This window comes from Danio aesculapii, chromosome 7, assembly GCF_903798145.1.
Source record: "Danio aesculapii chromosome 7, fDanAes4.1, whole genome shotgun sequence".
In the NCBI taxonomy this organism is placed as follows: domain Eukaryota; kingdom Metazoa; phylum Chordata; class Actinopteri; order Cypriniformes; family Danionidae; genus Danio; species Danio aesculapii.
This window is the reverse complement of record NC_079441.1, coordinates 59,271,501-59,296,545: the sequence shown is the minus strand read 5'-3', so window position 1 is coordinate 59,296,545 and position 25,045 is coordinate 59,271,501. Positions and strand designations below refer to the sequence as shown.

The window sequence follows — 25,045 nt, the reverse complement described above, 5'->3', positions numbered from 1 at the left end:
AAACAAAAAAATCAAAACAGCACAACACAAAAAACTGAAAAACACAAAACAAATCAACACAAAGCCAATCAAAACAAAATCAAAACAACACAACACAACACAAAAAGCAAAGCAACGCAAAACAAAACAACAAATCAAACCAATTAAAAACAAAATTAAAACAACACAACACAAAAAACACAAATTAAAACAAAACAAATCAACACAAAACAAAATCCACAAATCAAAAAAACACAACAAATCAAATCAATTGAAAACAAAATCAATACAACAGAACAAAAAAAACAGAACAACACAAAACAAAACAACACAACAATTCAAAACAAGACAACATAAAACAAAAAAACACCACAAATAAAAAAAAAATCAACACAAAACAAAATTTAAACAAAACCACACTAGTTAAAGCTACAAATCACAATACAAAAACAAAACAACACAAAACAAAAGACAGAACAAACAGGTAAAATATTCTAGTCTACTGAAACTTTAAACATGTAAGCTCTTTTACCAATATATATATTTTTTGACACTGTTACCATAATTACTAAATTGTATAATAATACTGCTAAACTAATACATCTAATAAACACAATGACACCAGTTTCAACAGATGTGGCTGAATTTAACAAATGAAGACCACAAGGTGCATGCTAAGACTTGCTAACATGCAAATGTTGAAAAAGCTGCTTTCTCACCATTTGGGGGGTAAACCACAGCACACTGCTCTGAGCCAGACTTGCCTGAGAAAAAGACAAGTTCTTAGACAAGAAGCCAAAGAAGAGATTGCAACAAAGATAAACATTTAAAGATGTTACTTTGGAAGCAAGATTTAGGTGGCGATGCGCTGTTGAAGTTGAAATGCTCCAGCACTGCAGTGTCTCGAGAAAAACACAGCAAGACCTATTGGGAAAAACATTGGATAAAATATTATCAAAACACACAGACAAGGATTACTATTGCTAAACACACATCGTATCTTTGGTAAATTGCTTATTTTCCTGGAACAATAGCATTTTAAGAGCCACTTTTAAGCTTCAGCCTGTTGAGGTCATTTTCTTTTTTCTTTTATTATATATTTTCTCAATAAATGGAAATATACACACACACATATATATATATATATATATATATATATATATATATATATATATATATATATATATATATATTCAATTCAATTAACCTTTATTTGTATAGCGCTTATACAATGTAGATTGTGTCAAAGCAGCTTTACATAAAAGGTTATAGTAAATAGGAACAGTTTAGTTCAGTTTTTAGTGTTTAAGTTCAGTTCAGTTTAGCTCAGTTCAGTGTGGTTTAATAATCACTACTGAGAGTCCAAACACTGTAGAACAAATCCAACGATGCGCAGCTCTATAGATCCCGAACCATGCAAGCCAGTGGCGACAGCGGAGAGGGAAAAAAAACTTCACTAATTGGCGAAAGTGAAGAAAAAAAAACCTTGAGAGAAACCAGGCTCAGTTGGGCACGATCATTTTAATTTCTCCGCTGGCCAAACGTCTTGTGCAGAGCTGCAGTCTCAGTGGCGGAGGCTGGAAACTGGCCTCAGCGAAGACTCGTCTGTCTCTGGAGCGTCACAGGAATCAGTCTCAAATATATATACAGTTGAAGTTAGAATCATTAGCCCCCTTTTAATTTATTTTTTATTATTTAAATATTTCCCAAATTATTTAACAATAACAAAACAAGGAAATTTTCACAGTATGTCTGATAATATTTTTTCTTCTGGAGAAGATCTCTTGTTTTATTTCAGCTAGAATAAAAGCAGTTTTTATTTTTTATGAACCATTTTAAGGTCAAAATTATTAGCCCCTTTAAGCAATTTTTTTTTTAAGTCTACAGAACAAACCATCGTTATACAATAACTTGCCTAATTCCCCTAACCTGCCTAGTTAACCTAATTAGCCTAGTTAAGCCTTTAAATGTTACTTTAAGCTATATAGATGTGTCTTCAAAAATATCCAGTCAAACATTAATTACTGTCATCATGGCAAAGATAAAATAAATCAGTTATTAGAAATGAGTTATTAAAACTATTATGTGCAGAAATGTGTTGAAAAAAAAATCTCTCCGTTAAACAGAAATTGGGGAAAAAAAATAAACGGGCCTAATAATTCAGAGGAGCTAATAATTCTGACTTCAAGTGTGTGTGTGTGTGTCACACACTCTTTAGGACACCAGATTTTTGGCCTATATATATATATATATATATATATATATATATATATATATATATATATATATATATATATATATATATATATATATATATATATATATATATATATATATATATATAATCTAGGTTTCTCATTAATTTGATTTATTTCATTTTTTTAAGAGGTGTCGTTTAATGGAAATCTGAATATACCTAGGCATAGCTGAATGATAAGTTCAGTACATGGAAATGGCATAACATGAGCCTCAAACCTCATTGTTTCCTCAATCTCAAGTAGATTACTTTGAGACTCTTACATTGCATGTGGGATCACTAATTTGCAGGCCTCAGGGTGCATTTCATAGGTCACAATATTTATTAGTAAGATTACAACAGTGATGCAATTTTCACTTATTTTTAATTTTATCTAAGCTTACAAAAATTATATAATAAAAAGTCATGACAACTTATGTTGTTACGTTACTTTAACTTAAATTAGAAAGTTAATCAGTTTTCAACTTATTTTTTTAGTTTAAACAATTTTTAACAATGTTTTAAGTCAGTGTAATTGATGCAAGTTATAATGACTTGTAAAGTTAAATTGGTTCAACTTAAAAATTTAAAGGATTTTTTAAACTTTTTTACAGTATATTAATGCTTAGATGTATATTATTTTAATGTGAATGTGGGACTCTTATTTTAAAAATGTGAGAGGCAAGAGAAGTAAATGATCTTTTTGTGAAACAAGCAGCCATGCATCTTCTATGTTCACAGCTTGTCAGAACACCGATTATAAATATATTCAGGGCTCCGAAGAGGCATAAGGTGAGTTTAAATGTACGTTTTGTTAGTTTAACGTGTATATTGTGAAATTTTCGGTATATGTTGCTAATGAGGCAACAAACACACGTAGGGCGCTGAGTATAAGTGTTTGGTGCACATGCAGTAAACTAACTCAGTAGTAGATCTGACGGTGTGCTCACATTACCATTTTTCTGTGTTAAATTCAGCCATTACTAGACTAAAGCCTATTAAGTATGAGCAATTATTTCACAAAATTGACCTGTAATCATCATAATCAAAATGCCCGGTGACTGAAATACTTGAACTTCCCACAGAGTTCACACTAAACCAATATTTACAAGCAGCCAGACCTTTTTATCATCTCACACCTGCAGCTTGTAGCACTGTTCCATAGTGATGACACAATGTGCTCTAGTAAAGCTCAAAACATTGGCCATGTCTGTTGCAGATTTCAGATAAAATAAAAAAAATAATAAATACATAAAAAAAATTAAAAAATAGTCCCAGGGAAAAAAAGCTACGAGGAACATTATTGGTTTTCCATATGTCACCAGCAAATAAAACAACAAAGTGAAATCTCTCTCAAAATGCTTCCTTATCAGACTTAATTGCAGATGATTTCCTAACCATTTAAGGCTAGGAGAGAGTAAAGTGTCTTCTTCCCTGATGGCATCTAAAAATGGGCTCAAATATACCATTTTATGGGAGAAAAAACATGAACATACAAATTAAACTTTAGTAGGATTTTGTGGTGAAAATTAACATCAAGAAGCGGAAATTTAATAAGCCTCAAATAATATGAAATGACTCATGAATTCCCCCAGTCTGTGAGACAGAAACAAAGTCCAGCCCTATTTGTATCTATCCGGTTTTAGGTACATGAAGCCAAAGCCTGGTTTTGCATGGGTCATGATAGTTTAGTCTGTGTGTAAAGATCTATCTAAGCCATGCCCAAAATAACTTGGGGAAACTGCTCTTCTTCTTTGACTATGAAATCGCTTTTAGGACTGTAACCAGCTGTCTGAACTGAAGCATAAACGTTTACAGAGTAAATGACATGTATTCACCCACCTGATATAAGTAGTCCTCAAACACAAAGTAGTAATCATCATTACTTGCGGTGAGTTTTACATCCTGAAGGAGAAAAAAAAACTATGTTTTAATTAGAAACACATGCAAGGGAGGTACTAAAATATGACTTTGAAAGCTTTATAATATATAATATAAAGTAATATATAATACCATGCAAACAAACAAACAAAATACTGTAATCCTTTTTTATCAGTTAAGCATATAAAGAAAGCTTGATATTTACATTTTTTTAATGTGGGTATCTCATTTATAACAAAATCACACAAGTTTTTGCCTTGATTTGCTCACCGATGTCTTCTGCATAGCCCTCTGTCCGTTATTTATTTACATTACTCCATTATTTACATTTTAAAAATCAGATTTATTTACAACATTTATTTCATTTTAGTTTGCTTTTTTGTAGCTCAGCAGTAAAACAAACAAACAAAAAAAAGGTTTTGTCAAATCAGAAATTATGATCTTTTTTGGTGACATTCGCCCCAACCCTCTCCATCCTTCTCACTCTCAGATGGAATGGTGGGCCAAATCAAAGGTTACAATGGGCCAACTTTGGGCTTTAAACTGATCACACATTTTAAAACCAATAGTCATTCTTTCAAACCTGATATCATGATTTCATTGTAGTTCATTCCACCATTTAAATCCAATTTAAATAGAACACATCAAGTAATTGGTATTTCTTGACTTAAAGCTCTTGCAATCATTTGTATCTTACCAATTATCAGACGAGTTGAAAAGCTTTGGACATAATAATCAAATGAAATAAAATGATAGACAATGTATTAAACTCAAAGATAAAAATATAAAATCAAATGTTTGATAGTAATAGCTTTGAGAAAGCAGTTACTGTGAATATATATATATATATATATATATATATATATATATATATATATATATATATATATATATATATATATATATATATATATATGAAAATATTTACAATTAATTGGCTTTATTGGTTACAAAAACCATAAAGAGTAAAGGACCTGAATGCTTATGACCATACAAAAACAACAGGTAGCATCTGAGTACTATACACTACCTGACAAAAGTCTTGTCATCGATCCCAGTTTTAAGAGCAACAAATAATAACTTCAAGTTGATCCTTTGGTAAAGTGTCAAAAGGTGGATTTTTCTGATCATCTGATCAGATGATCAGATGAATCATCTGTTGAACTGCATCCCAATCATCACAAATAATGCAGAAGACCTACTGGAACCCACACGGAGCCAAGATTCTCATAGAAATCAGTCAAGTTAAAAAAAAATCATGGTTTGGGGTTACATTCAGTATGGGGGTGTGCGAGAGATCTGCAGAGTGGATGGCAACATCAACAGCCTGAGGTATCAAGACATTTGTGCTGCCCATTACATTACAAACCACAGGAGAAGGCAATCATATCCTTCAGCAGGATATCACTCTTTCTCATACTTTAGCCTCCACATCAAAGTTCCTGAACGAAAAGTAGGTCAAGGTGCTCCAGTATTGGCCAGTCCAGTCACCAGGCATGAACACTATTGAGCATGTCTGGGGTAAGATGAAGGAGGAAGCATTAAAGATGAATTTAGTCCTCCAAGCTCATGGAAGTCATACACAATAGTCATTCTTTTTCCACTGCAGCATGACTTTATATTCTATACTGGACATTACTTCTGTTAAGTGACGAGACTTTTGTCTCAGCAAAGTCAGACCTTACTGTCCTGATTAAATCATATAAATCAAGGCATGATCATATTTAATTTTGGTCAAATAAGTGTAATCCAGAGGCCTTTCCCTTTCATATAAGCCACTTCTTATACCAAATGATCAACTAGAAGTCAAGTTATTATTTGTTGCTCCTAAAACTTGGATAGACGACAAAACTTTTGTCAGGTAGTGCAAGTACTAGAAGTAAAAATTGTCCCAAACCAATTTAAAAAAAGAAAAAAAAAACTGAAAAGATCAGTCTTTCAGAAAGATTTCTCTAAAATGTCCAAACTTATCCTAGGACATTTTTCAGAGAACAAATGGAACATCCAAAGAAAATGCACAGTAAATGTACCTTATATATTAGGTTGTCCACCAGCAGGTCATGGTGTATAACTCTGGCCTTGAGCTGTTCATAATGTGTTATGTCCTGTTTAATGAAATAAAAACAAAAGAATTGACAAAAAATGAATTTATCTCAGTCGGCTGAATTGAATTAGCCAATACATAATGGATAAAGAAGCACCTATGAACAGATCCTGCCACCCCACTCATTACAGCTAAGCTAATTATACGAACCAATTAACTTATTAAACTGCTATTGTAAGAAGCATATTAATAGGAGGGCTTTCAATCGCTCAATCATTTTCTTATGCACTCGATGGGATTTCCTCCTGAAAATGTAATGGTAAAAAATGAAATGTCACAAAAGACTGTACTGGAAGAAATCACTGCAGGCAATTATGACCAGTTGTTTTAAATCATCTGTCGTTAGATGTTATGCAATTTGTTTATTTAGATTTTTTAATGTTTTTTGTAAGATAATACTTTGATCCAATTTAAATTAAATTATTTTGATTTAATGCAAGAGGATGGTTTCATTAGTTGTTTTATGCAAGATTACGGAATGCTATTTTACATGTCATGCATTATTATAAAAAGTTAATTGACCATTTTAAGGCATGTAAACAATAACAATGGTCCCAACGTATATTCTGTTTTACATTTTTAATTTCTATAGCTTCCGAAAAATCCAAAAAGAGCCACATATTGATAAACAGTGTTATGATAGCTGTTTTAACATAAAGCTATGATTAAATTGCCTCTTGTTACAGGTATGAAATTGTTTGATAACAAGCAGGAAATGTTCATGGGCCAATGAGATGACCAAATTGAAATGGTCTATATAAGTTTTCAAAATACAATAAGGAATAGACACATCAAGCAAAATGTGAGTAATACATGGCTCCAAAAACTGAAATTACGCTATACCAAGTGTGATACATCTCAGACTCTCTGTGTAAGGTGACACGCAACTCTGTCTTTGCTCTGACTTCACAAAAGGTGAAGTAAAATATATTCACAAATATAACGTGTTGGAAAAAGTGTAAATAACTTTAGTCTTTATATGAAAACATAACATCAAGTTCTATCTTGAATTTAATTAGACATGTGAATGTCAATGGATTTTCCAGGTTAAAACATTCATTCATTTTCTTTTCAGCTTAGTCCCTTTATTATTCTGGGGTCACCACAGCAGAATGAACCGCCCAGGTTAAAACAGAAGAATCATTTGTAGATTATGATGTTGTTGTAGCAACAACCGTCTACTACAGCACCCAGGTACAGTTGAAGTCAGAATTATTAGCCCCCTGAATTATTAGCCCCTCTGTTTATTTTTTTTTCCCCAATTTTGGTTTAATGGAGAGAAGATTTTTTCAATACATTCCTAAACCTAATAGTTTTAATAACTCATCTCTAATAACTAAATTATTTTATCTGTGCCATGATGACAGTAAATAATATTTGACTAGATATTTTTCAAGACACTTCTATACAGCTTAAAGTGACATTTAAAGGCTTAACTAGGTTCATTAGGTTAACTAGGCAGGTAGGATAATTAGACAAGTTTTTGTATAAAGATGGTTTGTTCTGTAGACTATCAAAAAAATATATAGCTTAAAGGGGCTAATAATTTTGTCCTTAAAATTTTATTTTTTTTATTAAAAACTGCTTTTATTCTAGCCAAAATAAAACTAATAAGACTTTCTCCAGAAGGAAAAAAATATTGTCAGACATACTGTGAAAATATGCTTGCTCTGCTAAACATCATTTGGGAAATATTTAAAAAAGAAAAATAAATAAATAAATCAAACGGGGGCTAATAATTCTGACTTCAACTGTAAGTAGGATTTAATAATTACTCATTTATTTGCTAATTAATTCAATAACCATTAAGGCTGATTTATAAAGTAGCAAAGCCCTCGCTGTGGCACGTCCGCCGGTTCCCGCCTCTGATTAAGCGAGTGTTAGCTACTTGTACATTAAGGTAGTGTTCTGAAAAAACAAAACACCAGTGTAGAAACTCTACACAGAGGAACATAAAAGCCTACTGCCAGCTAGCGTTTCAGAAGTGTTATTGCAGAGCAACACAAACAGCACACAGAAGTATAAATGTGCGACTATGTGCAAAGCAGGCAGTGTGAGTCACGTCAATCACTCGATGCAGAAGTATAAACCAGGTTTCAGTCTGAGACTATAAACCTTTTTTAATTATTATTTTTATTTTAACAAATGCATTTACTGTTGCTGTATCAACCATCTACTTCTCCACCCGATTTAATAATTACTCAATTATTAGATAATTGATCCATTAACCATTAAGCCGCAGTCACACAGCACTTTTCGCCTCATAGACTTCCATTCATACACACACGAATGCGTCAGACCGGAAACGCAAGCTTGCTGTTTTGCAAAGTTCAAGCTTGGAGAACTCTGACCTGCAAAATCATATCACGTGAGACTTGATGAGACCAATCGAAGATCAAAACATGACCTCTCTGCACAGAAAACTAAATTATGGACCAATCGCTCGCTTTAAGGTCTACTTGTCTTGTTTAATCCCACCTCTTTAGCAGCGCCATACGACATAATTTTGCATGCTAAAACTTTAGAGACAGTGTCATTACTCTGTTACTTCGAACATTTATTTTGAGTAAGTCTCATATTAGCACCTTTAGCTAATTTGTGTGAACAAATTTTGTATGTGAAGTCATTTTTATTGAATGGGCCAATGTAACTGTATTGGGTGAATCTTTAGAAAAAGGTTTATGTTGCTGTTGTTTTTTTTTTCTTTTACCTGACCGAATCAACACACCTTTGAGACACTTGTCATTTTGCACAAGACCTTTGCTTATACACTCACCAGCCACTTTATTTATACACTCACCGGCCACTTTATTATACACCTGTCCAACTGCTCGTTAACACAAATTTCTAATCAGCCAATCACATGGCAGCAACTCGATGCATTTAGGCATGTAGACATGGTCAAGACGATCTGCTGCAGTTCAAACAGAGCATCAGGATGGGGAAGAAGGGTGATTCAAGTGACTTTGAACGTGGCATGGTTATTGATGCCAGATGAGCTGATCTGAGTATTTCAGAAACTGCTGATCTACTGGAATTTTCACACACAACCATCTCTAGGGTTTACAGAGAATGGTCAGAGGAGAATGGCCAGACTAGTTCCAGCTGTTAGAAAGGCAACAGTAACTCAAATAACCACTCGTTACAACCGAGGTATACAGAAGAGCATCTCTGAACACACAACACGTCTAACCTTGAGGCGGATGGGCTACAGCAGCAGAAGACCACACCGAGTGCCACTCCTGTCAGCTAAGAACAGGAAACTGAGGCTACAATTCGCACAGGCTCAACAAAATTGGACAATAGAAGATTGGAGAAACATTGCCTGGTCTGATAAGTCTCGATTTCTGCAGCCACATTCGGATGGTAGGGTCAGAATTTGGCGTCAACAACATGAAAGCATGGATCCATCCTTCCTTGCATCATCGGTTCAGGCTGTTGGTGGTGGTGTAAAGGTGAGGGGGATATATTCTTGGCAACCTTTGAGCCCATAAGTACCAATTGAGCATCATGTCAATGCGACAGTCCACAATCTCAGACTGTTTTTTTGAACATGAAAATGAGTTCACTGTACTCAAATGGCCTCCAGATCTCAGTCCAATAGAGCATCTTTAGAATGTGGTGGAACAGGAGATTGGCATCATGGATGTGCAGCCAACAAATCTGAAGCAACTGCGTGATGTTATCATGTAAATATGGAGCAAAATTTCTGAGGAATATTTCCAGTACCTTATTGAATCTATGCCACGAAGGATTAAGGCAGTTCTGAAGGCAAAAGGGGGTCCAACCCAGAACTAGTAGGTGTACCTAATAAAGTGGCCAGTGAGTGTATATTCGTTACATTAATTTGCCGTTTTAAATCTTTAAAAATATTAATTGATTGATTGACATCCATTTATCCTGCCTTCATATCATACTTTATCATAGTAGACTTCTTATCCACACAAAGCATGATTATGAACAAAAAAATGTCCATGACTAATAATAATAAAAGCACTGAAAAATTATAATGTTGGAACCACTTTTGAAATATGCGTTTTTTAGCTGATATCAAATACTTTGGGATCTAATCAGAATCCAAATTGCTGTACAAAGCATACAAAGCAACAGATGACAAAACTGCAGCTCGCTATGCTAACAAACAGAAAGACCTCATCCACAGCTGTGGTTGCTAATATCATTATCGACTCCTAAAATTCCATTCCTCTCCTGTTACCTAAAGGGACAGGATAATTCCTCCCATTCTTCTAGAAGGATAAGCATGTGAGCTGGTCACTGTCACCCAGACAGCAGTTACATAATAGTTCCATCTGAAACATTCAAAGCTCTTATTATTTCCCCTCTGTCATCCCACAAACTCCTGTCCTGCTAACACCTACCAGTTCAAAGAGTGAGGAATTGCACTACTTGTTTAAATTGTCTTGCCCCACGCCGGGTGTTTGTCTTCTTATTATCACATGGAGTAGGTACATTCTCCAGATGCCGCTTCACTGCCATAATGAAGGCCCAAGGACAATGCAGGCATCTGGGAGACATTGATTTACAAGTGGAAGCTATTAGACACCCAGGGTGAAAAATTCACAGAGGGCACCTGCTCTGTCATTTCTGCCACACAAGATTATGCATTTAAAGGGGACCTATTACCTATTATTATGTAACTTTTTACAAGATGTAAAATAAGTCTCTTATATCCCTAGAGTATGTATGTGAAAATACCACACAAATGTTGTTTGTTTTTTTCTCTCTGAAACTGCCCCTTTTAGGCTTTGATTCTAATTGTGCCATTTTGGTGGCTTTAAATTTAAATGAGATTGTACTCTTTTCAAATGCCTGTGTGTCAGCATAATGGCAGATTCAAAAACAAGACTAACATCCTATGATAACGAGGGAGAGATAGTCATTAATGGGCGGGGCTTTTTTCCCCCTTTGATGACATGTACAAAGGGAGAATATCAATCAATGCGTTTCTGCAGACTGTTTTTATGAAGTATGATTATAAAAATACAATAAATAAATGTTTACCATTAGAAGCTGGTTATAGTCACACATTGTTGCCAGACAACTGTATTCATACCCCGTATAAAAGTGATTTTTGCATAATAGGTCCCTTTTAAGGGGACCTATTTGCTTAGTCTGAACAAGAGTCCAATTTCAGGTCTCTTTTTTACATTTTAAAAAGGTATCATGCTAGATCTGCTAGAATGAAAATGGGGTACGTGTATGGGGATTAGAGCCCTTTATTTGAGCCTGAGCCTGTTGGGGTCCGACTTTTTTTATGCCCTGGCTTCGGACCAGCATCATAGCATATCGGGCTTCTGGTCTGCATTAGAAAAAAACAAAAAATAAGTGTAATGAGAACTAATGCATGCGGTCCGGAAGTGCCAGTGATGCCTTGGGCATAGAGATTTCCAGCCACGTGCAATGGAGAACATAAAGAGAAAAATTGCCAGTGGCGAACTTAAAACTATGAAAAACACTAGAGGAAAGGCAAACTTCTGGTCAACTTTTCAAATAGTGACAACTTTAAATGATGAGCCAACTGGTTATGCACAATGCACTACTTGTAAGTTGAGTAAACTCACTATAGAGCACATGTACCGCTTGGATATCAATATCACTTAAAAAACAAAAACTTACATTTAAAGAAACAAACAAAAAACTCCAAACATTTCTCTAAAGTATTCTGTTTTAAAAAACTAAGCGAAAAAACATTAACTTTCTGTTAAATACAAATCTGGTCTATTTTAACGACTAACAGTATAAGCTGTTTGGCGGATAAAAGACAGGCTTCGGGTCTGACTAGGGCCAAAAAGTTTGATAAGCTGTTGGACAAGAGCAGGACCACAGCATGTGTGTCTCAGGCCAGGGCCGGGCTAGAGCTTAGATTTAAGGCCTGTGCAGGGCTCTAATAGGATGTTTAATTTTGAATAAGGCAACTCAGGTGCTTCTGGTGAACTGTCATGCCATTCTAAAAATGTTTAAAAGTCCCGTGAAGTGCTTTGAAATGTGCATTTTTCTTCGATGTTAGATGTAAACTAAGCACTTTGCTTTATCACCGCTCTGCCAGTGATAGTGGTTGAGCTCAAGTGCAAATGAAAAGCAAATGAGTATGAGTATGAGTATTATTTATTAAATTTTCTATTTATTGTATTTTGTTAACGTCTACCCCCACCCCAACCCTAAACCCAACCATCACCGTAATGTAAAAATAGTAGTTGTACCGAGTAATATTTATGTTATCTATTAAATTACCCAACAAATTGTTTTTTTTAACGCCTACCTCCACCCCAAACGTCACAGTACTGTAAAAATATAAATTATTGTTATACAGTGTCATAAAAAATGCAAATATAATTGATGTGCATATCGCACTTCTGGCTGGCTGTGTATCCGATCTAGACTTTACCTGGAGACATGGGTCATTAGTGTTGCGTTTATAAATGTGCTGCAATGAAGGTTTTGTTTTTAGTTTCCTGCTATGAGAGCGCAGTTGGACTCACATGTGGATTACATTGGTCTGCTAACACGTGACAAAAAAAATATGTTTGTAAGGAACATTTTTTACTCGAGAGCTTTTCGAATCTGGAAATGGTGAAATCCGGATTTGCCACTCCTCTCCTTATAAAAAAAGATGCGGCTCCAGTTTGTGTTGATTGTCCTGTCTCTACAGATTTGGTCAGTGAGCGATTAGTGTTCTTTGTTTATGTTTATTCAAAGGCAAAGTCAGTTAGTATCGTCAGCAGTACTCTTTCAGTTTTCAAAGACATACCTTAGTCCAAATGATTTAGTTACCAAGTTTACAGTACGCTAACATCACTACAATAGACTGAAAGATCCGCTGTAAATGCTGCTCTCCAAATGTAAACATGTAAACACCTTAATCAAACTATTACCGTTGTGTAGGATTTTCGCTGTAATATGTGACAGGATAGTCTATACACACTTGGCTTTCTGACGCTACCTACCGAGTGCATCTAAGTTACTGAGAAATGCGGAGGGTTTTTTTTTTCTCCCATCTGGCGTGCGGTATCAAACATTCTATTAAAACTACACTCAGCAGTTCCTCGCATCCGAAATCTCGTTTGTCACGGAAGTCATGCATGAAATGTTCTTGAATGAAAGTGAAAGTGCCGAATTGCAGATAAAGTCCACAAATTAATAATTTGGCAAATAATTTGATTACTTATGTCCATGTAAACACAGTCACTGTCTTTCTCCTCTGCGTCTGTGTGTGTTTTGCTTTAGCACGTGCCCAAACTGAAGCACAAATTTTTTATGCAAACCCATCCCCCTTTCCCTCCCCCGACACTCCCACCTAAACAGAGCTGGACTCACCCAGTTTCCTGACTTTTTTCAAACTAGAGGTGTGAAAACACCCTGCTGAGACAGGGGGGTTTCATGGCCCTTTAAGCTCTGATTTGTTTAAAATCATTGATCTTCACTGCCTGATTGAGATAAGATATAAAGTGGGTCTCATAGCAGACAAGAAGCCCTGCATTAAATTACGTTGTTCCACGCTATGTCTTTAAAATATAGAAATTATTTTACCACAGTAGCTTCAGCGCTCACCTGCTGTCCTGCGTTTAAGCGGCCTTCCATCCAATTTTAAGCTTAAACAACTAAATTAATGCTGAAGTCTATTTATCTGATTATATTTTAATTAAATTACATTATTGATGCTGTAAAAGGAACCTTATTAGACTGAAAATAGACACATAAATTAAATCATTAAAGTGCATATTATAAGACAATGAAAGTGTTTTCTGATCTTGCATGCATTTCAGCCTGTTGTTGGAGACCCCTAAAACCCAACTATGACCTTTCATAATCCATAACAGGGATATCTAAAGCTGTGATTTTAGAAAGTATTAGTAAGCATCTGTATATGTTAGCTATAGACATAATTGTAAATAACAACAGGTTGCCAGACTTGGCCTTAGGTAAAAGACCAACAAAATCCACATGCAAAATCACATGCTCAAGTTGCTGGGAAGGATTAGAAGTGCTGGTAGAATCACCTGGTTCGGTTTACTACTAGCAAACATGGACAATTTTGCAAAATTAACAAAGAAAAGCTGTAAAATTTAATTGTAGGTGTTTGTCACTGCGAAATGTCCTGGCAGTAAATAAATGTGTGACAGTGATAGTGCCTACCGGAGAATTACAACTGGATAAACAACATTCCACTCATCCTCAGCAGTCACTTCCTTATCAGTAGACACCCTTTCACTAAAACTAAGATGATTTAAAGTTCAGGTTTTTCAGTCAGTTTAAAGAATTGTGAAAACAATTAGCTTTGCATGAGTTACTGTTAAAGGCAACTGTCATGCAAAATCAACCTTCCGAAGCTATTTGGACAGACATGAGTGTTCACAATCATATTAGACGTCAAGTCTTTCTTTTATATATAAAAATAAACCAGGAACTGGGATTCTGGAGTCCCAGTTTGTGAACATTAAATCGTGTTTAATTTGTGTGTAGATGTGCAAAAAACAGAACGCTTTAAACATGTTAAACAACATGTGTGTGCGTATGTGTGTACAGCAAACTGTAATGGCATTTGTGTGTGGCTTATTCATGGTTGCAAAAAGGCTGAATAAACTCCACAATAACTACATAACCAATGGAAACTTACTAGTTCAGTCTTACACTGTTATTTGTGTTGCGGTCTGTGTCTGTCAATAGGTTCGTTCGATTTGAACCACGGCTGTAGCCGACAATCAACGAGATTAGCCAAACGCAGAAGGGGGTGAAGCTGAAAACGAGGCTGTCAGGTCAGACACTCCGGGCTTGTAGTTTGCTGCATGACCACAGATCCCATGGTGAGATCAATGATTTATTTATTTATTTATTTATTTATTTATTAATCCAATCACATTAATCCAAACATATTGAACAAAAGGACATTGCCAAAAGAAGTGAGCTACACTTTCAGTGCAAATTTCCCAGAAAAAGTTATATATCAATATTACTTTTACATTTCTGTAAATGGCTTGAAAGGATAAAACGATTTTATAAATATGTAAATTATTTTAGAGAATGATTATTTTTCTCAATTTGCTACGACAACGCTATGGGGTGGCATGGTCAATGATGAATATTATATTACAAGTCTGTAAGTCTTAGCCTATTTAAGTTGCTATTTGGTTATTCACTAAAAAAAAATATATCGTAAAAGGAACTGTATACAGTAAAGGGTCTATATGAAAATGGTCAAAAACAAACCAAACAGTCTAAGCTTTTATAAACAAATTATTCAACAACAAAAAAGAAAAATCTGGCCTACTGCAGTATAATATATGAATAAGCATTATATGTACAAGATAGAGATGGCATAAGCATAAGTTGTTTGTTTGGAAATTTGTGAGAGGTAAGTTGTTCAATAATAAACCCAAAACGCACATGGTTGTTGTCATGCTGTGAACTCAATCGTGTAATATTGTTGTCATCATTGCAGCTTCTGCAGTCGCTCTTCCAATGCTGCATCGACTGAATTGATTGTCTGATCTTGAAGCGCTGTCGCAGTACTGTGACAGCCATGTGGCGTTTGGCACAACACCAAGCGGACAAAATTTCTAACCGGCATGCATCGCTTTAAGACAGATTTCGATCGATCTGCACAGTGCTGCATGAAGTCGAACGCACCTATTGTGTAGTGTTTATGTACATCTGATGCTGGAGAAATGGACAAGCCCAAACAATGGTGGGGAACCGGCTCATTTGCATTTTAAAGCCAAAAAACAGCTACAATTCCCTCTGACCCAAAAATTGAATAAGCATAACAGGTTATTTTGTACTGAAATTTCACAAACACATTCTGTTTGGACAAAATGGAACTTGTCTTCAGGCATTTTGGTCTCCACATATTAAAAAAGAAGTATAAAAATACTCAGATAAAGCCATCCCATCTCATCTTACTTTGATTGAGGCAAGTGCAATCACGCAAACAATAAAGACATTTGAATATTTCTGAGACAGTTCGTCAGACTATGCTCTGTCACAGTGTGCCGTTCACTTCCAGTGAAGGTACCATTTTCCCTCCAGCCAAATTGTAACCCAAACAAAAGATACACAATTCACTGGTAAAACAGGGTGTACTCCTACCTCCATATAACCAGACACGGAGTCTGTTCACAAATGAGTGTAGTTAACTGGCACTCTTGTGACCTCCCTACTAACACTGAATACTAAAGTCTACTGGATCCAACTAATATTTGATCAGAAAAACACAAATCATCTGTAGATAAAAAGGACTGGACAGCGCCAGTGTCTTTTAATACCTGCACTTCTGATCCTCCCCCCATGCCTGAAGTGATTCATAGTAAACCCATAAAAAGCAATGTCACATACAGCAGCGGTTGACTTTTCAATATGTGAATTCTGATTAATAGTATTCATAAAAACCACCCCTTTGTCTGGGAATGCGCTTAACTTCAAAGGACCAACAATCTGTTATGACATTACTTGGGGTTTGGGGTTACTCCACTCCAATTTAGGCTCCTTAACCTTTAGGGTTGTACTCACACTAGGCTATCCGAACTGTGCCCAGGCACATTTGACCCCCATTTCCGGTTCGTTTAATAAGTGTAAGTGCTCCGAATTGGGCCCAGATGTGTTGCCTGAGATAATGTTACTATTTTTGTTCATTTAATACAGAACCGAAATCTCTGGAAGACTTTATTTAAAATCTTCAAGTAACGAGTTCTCAAAGCAATTTAAAATCCTCTGCTTTACTAGAAATCACGTTAGCAAAGGTGTATGTTTATTTTATCATTGTTCAAATGTAGGCTGAATTTAGAAAGTCCAACAGAAAAGAATGGGAGGCAAAGCAAGACTGTACAAAGGTTTTTCTACTATATTTCAAGAAATGCATACTCTATAGCTCTGTGAAGAATATCTGCATTCAAATCTACAAAGGTAAACATGCAATAAGATTTAGAAGCCGTTTCTAAAACAAAAACTGGTAACACTTTATTTTGATGGTCCATTTGAGTATTAGTAGACTGTCTGCTTAGTATCTGCTGATACTGCTCCTTCAACGGACATTTAACTGACTTAAGAAACTTTGGCAAGTACATGTCAACTTTACACTAACCCCAACCCTAACAGTCTACGTATAATCTAATGAGAATTAGTTGGCATGTAACTTAAATTCAACAAACGGACCATCAAAAAACGTGACCCAAAAACTTTGCTAGTTAGAGCACTTCTAGCAAAATGGGGTGCAATTAGTACCAGTAATACGTAATGTAGCTAGAAAATAAGAAGCCAGTGAGAGTAAATCAAAAGACAACAGTGTCATTCAGCTTCAGAATGTACTGTAAAAAAATATTCACTTCTAATCTTTAACTTCCATTAACCCTCACAAAAAAAGTGCTATGTTTTCATTACTAGTAATCTGAAGTTGTAATACACACAGCATATGGAACATTTCAGCAATGAAAGCACCCGATAAGTACAAATAAATACCCATAAAATATCAGTTCTGGAACATGTTCACAACAAGAGCCATAAATGTCAATTAAGATATACAAATCCTTTCATTTGTTTAAATGACCATAATATTTATGGTAGCTTCACATATGTTTGAGGATTTGTGCATGACTGTATGTATAAAGAGAGAGAGAGAAAGTATATGATGTACAGTACACCACAATCTCATGTACAATTCTATAAAATATTATATATTTTTACATTTTTAATTTATAAGGCTGATAAATTAGTACATTAATTAGATTATTTAATTATGCAAGAAAATAATGTTCATATTTGAATGTATATTGCTCTGTCCCACCAATCCTCTCCACAAATTTGTACCTTAAGTCATAGGATTATGGTCAATAAATATTATATTAAAGCCATTTTTGTAAGATTTATTCAATCTTAATTCTAAATATTATACATTCATTCATTTATTAATTTTCTTTTCAGCTTAGTCCCTTTATTAATCTGGGGTCGTCACAGTGGAATGAACCTCCAATTTATCCAGCAATTTTCCGAGCGGATGCCTTTCCAGCATCAACACACACTGGGAAACTCAATCACACACATACACTACGGACAATTTAGCTTACCCAATTTACCTGTATAGCATGTGTTTGGACTGGGGGAAACCGGAGTACCTGGAGGAAACCCATGCCAACACGGGGAGAATATGCAAACTCCACACAGAAATGCAACTGACCAAGCCAGGGCTTGAACCAGCAACCTTCTTGATGTGAGGCGATCGTGCTACCCACTGCACCACCTTGACGCCCTTAAATATTATATGTGTGTAAAGTTCTCATCCAGTATTTAAGGATGAATAAAGGGATAGTTCACTCAAAACCTAAAAATTAATTCACCATTTATCTTCTTCCACTTGTACCAAACCTATTTGGGTTTTTTTCTTCTGTTAAATACAGAAGAAGAAGAAAAAAAAGAAAGAAAGAAAAAGCTGTAATCCTGGAACCACTGACTTCCAGAGTGGTTACAGATTTTCAGCTTTCCATAAAACAACTGAGCAATTTTTTTCCATGTTCACATGTTCAAAAAAGAAATAAAGGTTTGAAGCCACTTGAGGAGAGCACATTTTTATTTTTAGGTGAACTAGCCCTTTAAATGTGATGAATTAATCAGCACATCATATAATTAATTTGATCAATGTTTTATTTGCGTTTGTATTTTTAAGATGCTATTTAAGGTAAACTTTCAGGAGGCATTATTGCATATCCCCATTCTTCAAAAATCATTCCAATATGCCAGCTGCTCCAAATCCCAGTCCTCACAAGCCATCATTTTACACATTTTTTTGTTTTTTATCATTTCAGATTTCTAATTGGACACAGGAGATTTTGCCATGACTCCAGTTTGAAAAAAAGAAATAGATTTCTTTTAAATTACATTTGGTGTGCGACTGGAGATGACAATTTCAACTGTAATATCTGAAGTTAAGTAAAGGTTTCACATACAAAGATAATAGAGAGCAATGAAAATATGTGTGGACCTCTTCTAAAGATCTGATTATCTAAACCAGGTGTGTTAATAAACTTTCTTATTATTAATTAAAATTTATAAAGTGCTGGGCAAACCTTAATCATGATTAATCACATCTAAAATAAAATTGTGACATCTATATCTATATCTATATATATATTTTTATTATATATATATATATATATATATATATACAGAAAAAATGCGTCTCATGTTCACAATAGCTAACAAAGGTCACATATTAGGGAAATGTCAACCTACCAGCTACAATCTCCAAGGAATTGTATCCTAGGATACGATCCCATAACAACAGGAGCTGGTCAGTGGACAGGTATCCTGAGAAGGCTCTAACTATCCATTTGAAAGCAATACGTAACCTAACACACAAAGAAACAGACATGCTGAGAAAAACTCACTAAAAATACACAAATCAGATTTAAACACTTAATTAATTAATAATAATTAATAAATAATTATTACTTGTATTAGCACATGTGGTGAACTGAATGTGCAGAATTCAGCCGCTAGATGGCGGTGCAGTGCTACAATATCATAACTGTTCTTAAAGGAATAGTTCACCCAAAAATGACAAGTCTTTCATCATTTACTCAGCCTTTACTTGTTTTAAATCTTTATGAGTTTTTTCTTCTGTTGAAGAAAACTGTAACAATTTACTTCTACTGTAGGGAAAAACTAAAATTTTAGAATAACTTAAATAACTTGGGGTGAGTAAAAAGTGAGTAAATGATCAGTTTTGGGGACACTACTCCTTTACAAAAATAGTTTGAGTTCTTTTGTTTGTTTAACACAAAGTAAGTTATTTTAAAAAATGTTGGAAACCTGTAACATTGTATTTGTTTTAGCTGCAATGGAAGTCAACGGTTACTGATTCCTAACATTCAAAATATCATCTTAGTGCTCAACAGAAAAAGAACACAAAGTTTAACCACTTAAGAGTGAGTAAATGTTAAGCCAATTTTTTTAGTTTTGGGTGAACTATCCCTTTAAAATCAGCTGTAATTTTAAGTAATACAAGTTTTACATGAAAGCACATTCACACACATGAAAATGAAAAATTAGGATTAGTATCAACAAGAATTTAAAATTTTCAGAAAAATTCAGTCGCTAAGATGTTATTTCTAGCTTGTTTGCAATGGTGTTACAGGTGTTTTTTTATGAGTTGCTAAGAAGTTAGAGGTGTTTAGTTTGAATCTCAAGTAACGTAAGCTTTGTATGATTATAGACAATAAACAAGTCCATAAAGCATGTTAGCCCTTTAACTTGCATGTTTTTGCCCAATTTCTTTGGTTAAATTGTGTTCCTGACACCATTTAGGTCAGGCGTGTCCAAACTCGGTGCTGATGGGCCGGTGTCCTGAAGAGTTTAGCTCCAACCCTAATCAAATACACCTGAACCAGCTAATCAAGCTCTTATTAGATTTGCTAGAAACTTCCTGCAGTGTGTTGAAGCAACACCAGCCCTCTAGGACAGAGGTAGGGAACCTATGGCTCGGAAGCCACATGTGGCTCTTTGACCAAAAATATGTGGCTTTACAACTGTCTCTCTTTAATAATATCTTAAAGCTTAAAACACTGTAACTGTCATTAGTTTCCTGTCGAAAATACCATTTTATTCACTTTTTAATGTATTTTACAGGAAAATTAAAAGAACTCCGTTTACAATAAAAGCGGTGCTGTGGATCAACTTGAATCGCGACACCAATAAAGGGCAAGCAACTTACATTTTTATGGTCACCTCGTACAAGTAAATTCAAACAGTATTCATGAGTGGTGATGGCGAAAGAGAAAAATTCTATAAATTGTCCTTTCTTCATTTATGGACTTGCTCAACATGTAATGCTTCATATTTGTTTATTTTTGAGTTGTAGAGGAAAATAAATGAAGAGAGGATATAAGATACACCCCAATGGCTCTTAAAAAAAATGATTTGCTAAAAAATCAGAAATGGCCTCTTGCCCTAAAAAAAAAAGGGTTCCCAAACCCTGCTCTAGGCATAGGTGTCAACTGGATCCTGAGAGGCCGCAGCTCTGCACTATTTTTGCCTCCAACCCTAATCAAACACACGGATCCAACTAATCAAGGTGTTCAAGACTACTAGAGATTATTAAGCAAGTGTGAGTTGGAGTTGGTTGAAGCGAAACTATGCAGAGCTGCTACCCTCCAGAAATTGAGTTGAGACCACTAATTTAGGGTTCTGGATGGCTGCACCGTTCAGTTTCAACCCCGCTTCAACACACTTAAGCTGCGGTCACACTGGGCTTTTCCTCCCATAGACTTCCATTCATACGCAACCGAATGCGTCAGACCGGAAACGCAAGGTCATGCGCTAAGTTTTGCAGGCCGCTGCGGTGCAAATTCAGCTTGGTGAACTCTGACCTGCGTAATCGCGTCACTTGACTGCATGAGACCAATCAAGGATCAAAACTGCACCTCTCTGGACAGAAAATTTAAAACATGGAGCAATCGCTCGCTTTTTAATGTCTAATAATCTTGTTTAATCCCGCCCCTTTTCGCAGCGCAGTACGACAGAATTTCGCACCACACAAAGCCCAATGTGACTGCAGCTTTAACTGTAGGTTTAATTGTTGTGTTCTTAACAAACAAAAAACTAACATAATTGGGTTTGATCAGCTGTGTTTAATTAGGGTTGAAACTAAACTGTGGCAAGCTGTGGCCCTCCAGGAACTTGATTTGACACCTGTGACTTAAAGCAGGGGTGTCTAAACTCTGCCCTAGAGGGTCGGTGTCCTGCCGAGTTTAGCTCCAACTTGCTTTAACACACCTGCAGGAAGTTTCTATTACCTAATAATGCTGCAGTCACACTAGAGTTCGAGCATGCGAAATTTTGACGTATAGCGCTGGGCCTTCAAAAATTAATCGGAAAAAGAAGTGGGCCGCCGAAGTGAAAAAGGTTAAGAATCCCTGTTTTACATATATCAAAGTAGTATTAGCTTAAACTGCAATTTGAATGCTTAACTAGGTTAAATAGGGTTTTTTGATTCTGTCGTCAATCAACAAATAATAATTTCTTAAGGGGGTTAATAATATTTATTTCACTTTATTGAAAAATAAAGTTTCCATGCCAAAAAAATAAATAAGATCTAATATAAAATGCTGTGAAAAAATGTTCTTCCTCTGCTAAACAACACTTTTCGAAATACTTCACAGGAAAGCTAAAACTTTGCCGTCAAATGTATAGCATAAAAGATTTTAAAAAGATACTAACTATTGATTCAATGAATAGTGTAATCTGCAATGTCAACTCACGGCTGGGCTCCGATCTCTCGTAGATGGTAGAAAAGCTGAGGAAGATGAGCCTGTAGTAACCTTTCAAACTGCAAGCATAGAGACACTATACCCTAACAAACACAAACAGAGATTTGATGAGAGAAACTCATCAACCCTAAGCCAACTGACTCAAAGGCAATCAATCATGTTTCATCTCACACAGATACTTACAGATGGATGTGAGGAGATGGAGTGTAGTCCTGAAGAAGTAGCGAATATACATCTCCCCTAAACACACTGTAGAGCTTAGATGGCTCGTTATATAAGAAACACAGAGGAGCCACTGCAGCACAGAATAAAGACATATGCATGTTTTATTTAGAAAGCAGATTGATATATTTGATGGTATGCATTTTATTCTTTATACATACCGTACATTGAGAAGCCATGGAATGGGATGACACCTATGAGACAGAGAACTGTTTAGAATTGATTTATTTTGAATTTATTTATTAGGATTAACCCCATTGAGATGTCTTACAGTGTATCACAATCATTTAATAACAAAACACAAATCAAAATCAAAACAACACAAAATCAAAACAAAAAAACACATCGAAACAACATAATATAACACAAAACAAAAAATACAACAATCAATTGAAAACAAAATCAAAACAAAAAACAAATTGAAACACTACAAAACACCACAAAACGCAAAACAAATCAACACAAAATAAAATCAAAACAAACACAAAAAAATCGAAATCAATTAAAAACAAAATCAAAACACAACAAACAAAAAATCAAAACAGCACAACACAAAAAACTGAAAAACACAAAACAAAATCAACACAAAGCCAATCAAAACAAAATCAAAACAACACAACACACCACAAAAAGCAAAGCAACGCAAAACAAAACAACAATCAAACCAATTAAAACAAAATTAAAAACAACACAACACAAAAAACACAAAATTAAAACAAAACAAATCAACACAAAAACAAAATCCACAAATCAAAAAAACACAACAAATCAAATCAATTGAAAACAAAATCAATACAACAGAACAAAAAAAACAGAACAACACAAAACAAAACAACACAACAATTCAAAACAAGACAACATAAAAACAAAAAAACACCACAAATAAAAAAAAAAATCAACACAAAACAAAATTTAAACAAAACCCACACTAGTTAAAGCTACAAATCACAATACAAAAACAAAACAACACAAAACAAAAGACAGAACAAACAGGTAAAATATTCTAGTCTACTGAAACTTTAAAACATGTAAGCTCTTTTACCCAATATATATATTTTTTGACACTGTTACCATAATTACTAAATTGTATAATAATACTGCTAAAACTAATACATCTAATAAACACAATGACACCAGTTTCAACAGATGTGGCTGAATTTAACAAATGAAGACCACAAGGTGCATGCTAAGACTTGCTAACATGCAAATGTTGAAAAAGCTGCTTTCTCACCATTTGGGGGGTAAACCACAGCACACTGCTCTGAGCCAGACTTGCCTGAGAAAAAGACAAGGTCTTAGACAAGAAGCCAAAGAAGAGATTGCAACAAAGATAAACATTAAAGATGTTACTTTGGAAGCAAGATTTAGGTGGCGATGCGCTGTTGAAGTTGAAATGCTCCAGCACTGCAGTGTCTCGAGAAAAACACAGCAAGACCTATTGGGAAAAAACATTGGATAAAATATTATCAAAACACACAGACAAGGATTACTATTGCTAAACACACATCGTATCTTTGGTAAATTGCTTATTTTCCTGGAACAATAGCATTTTAAGAGCCACCTTTTAAGCTTCAGCCTGTTGAGGTCATTTTCTTTTTTCTTTTATTATATATTTTCTCAATAAATGGAAATATACACACACACATATATATATATATATATATATATATATATATATATATATATATATATATATATATATATATTCAATTCAATTAACCTTTATTTGTATAGCGCTTATACAATGTAGATTGTGTCAAAGCAGCTTTACATAAAAGGTTATAGTAAATAGGAAACAGTTTAGTTCAGTTTTTAGTGTTTAAGTTCAGTTCAGTTTAGCTCAGTTCAGTGTGGTTTAATAATCACTACTGAGAGTCCAAACACTGTAGAACAAATCCAACGATGCGCAGCTCTATAGATCCCGAACCATGCAAGCCAGTGGCGACAGCGGAGAGGGAAAAAAAACTTCACTAATTGGCGAAAGTGAAGAAAAAAAAACCTTGAGAGAAACCAGGCTCAGTTGGGCACGATCATTTTAATTTCTCCGCTGGCCAAACGTCTTGTGCAGAGCTGCAGTCTCAGTGGCGGAGGCTGGAAACTGGCCTCAGCGAAGACTCGTCTGTCTCTGGAGCGTCACAGGAATCAGTCTCAAATATATATACAGTTGAAGTTAGAATCATTAGCCCCCTTTTAATTATTTTTTATTATTTAAATATTCCCAAATTATTTAACAATAACAAAACAAGGAAATTTTCACAGTATGTCTGATAATATTTTTTCTTCTGGAGAAGATCTCTTGTTTTATTTCAGCTAGAATAAAAGCAGTTTTTATTTTTTATGAACCATTTTAAG

General features: G+C 34.9%; 1 protein-coding gene and 1 long non-coding RNA gene across 2 annotated transcripts in view; both read right to left on the bottom strand.

Moving 5' to 3' along the window:
* Positions 1 to 25,045, bottom strand: part of tbc1d19 (TBC1 domain family, member 19) — a 73,721-nt gene that overhangs the window by 13,161 nt on the left and 35,515 nt on the right. Inside the window, exons 14-16 of the mRNA XM_056462280.1 lie at positions 24,044 to 24,128; positions 23,925 to 23,969; positions 22,855 to 22,887 (exon numbers count right to left, since the gene is read on the bottom strand). Coding sequence (XP_056318255.1) covers positions 22,855 to 22,887; positions 23,925 to 23,969; positions 24,044 to 24,128 — 163 coding nt within the window. The remainder of the gene's footprint in view (positions 1 to 22,854; positions 22,888 to 23,924; positions 23,970 to 24,043; positions 24,129 to 25,045) is intronic.
* Positions 19,443 to 22,681, bottom strand: LOC130232409 (uncharacterized). Its single transcript, XR_008838110.1, has 3 exons — positions 22,655 to 22,681; positions 22,463 to 22,554; positions 19,443 to 19,552 (listed from the first exon to the last, which is right to left on the bottom strand). It is a non-coding gene; the product is annotated as an uncharacterized LOC130232409 (long non-coding RNA).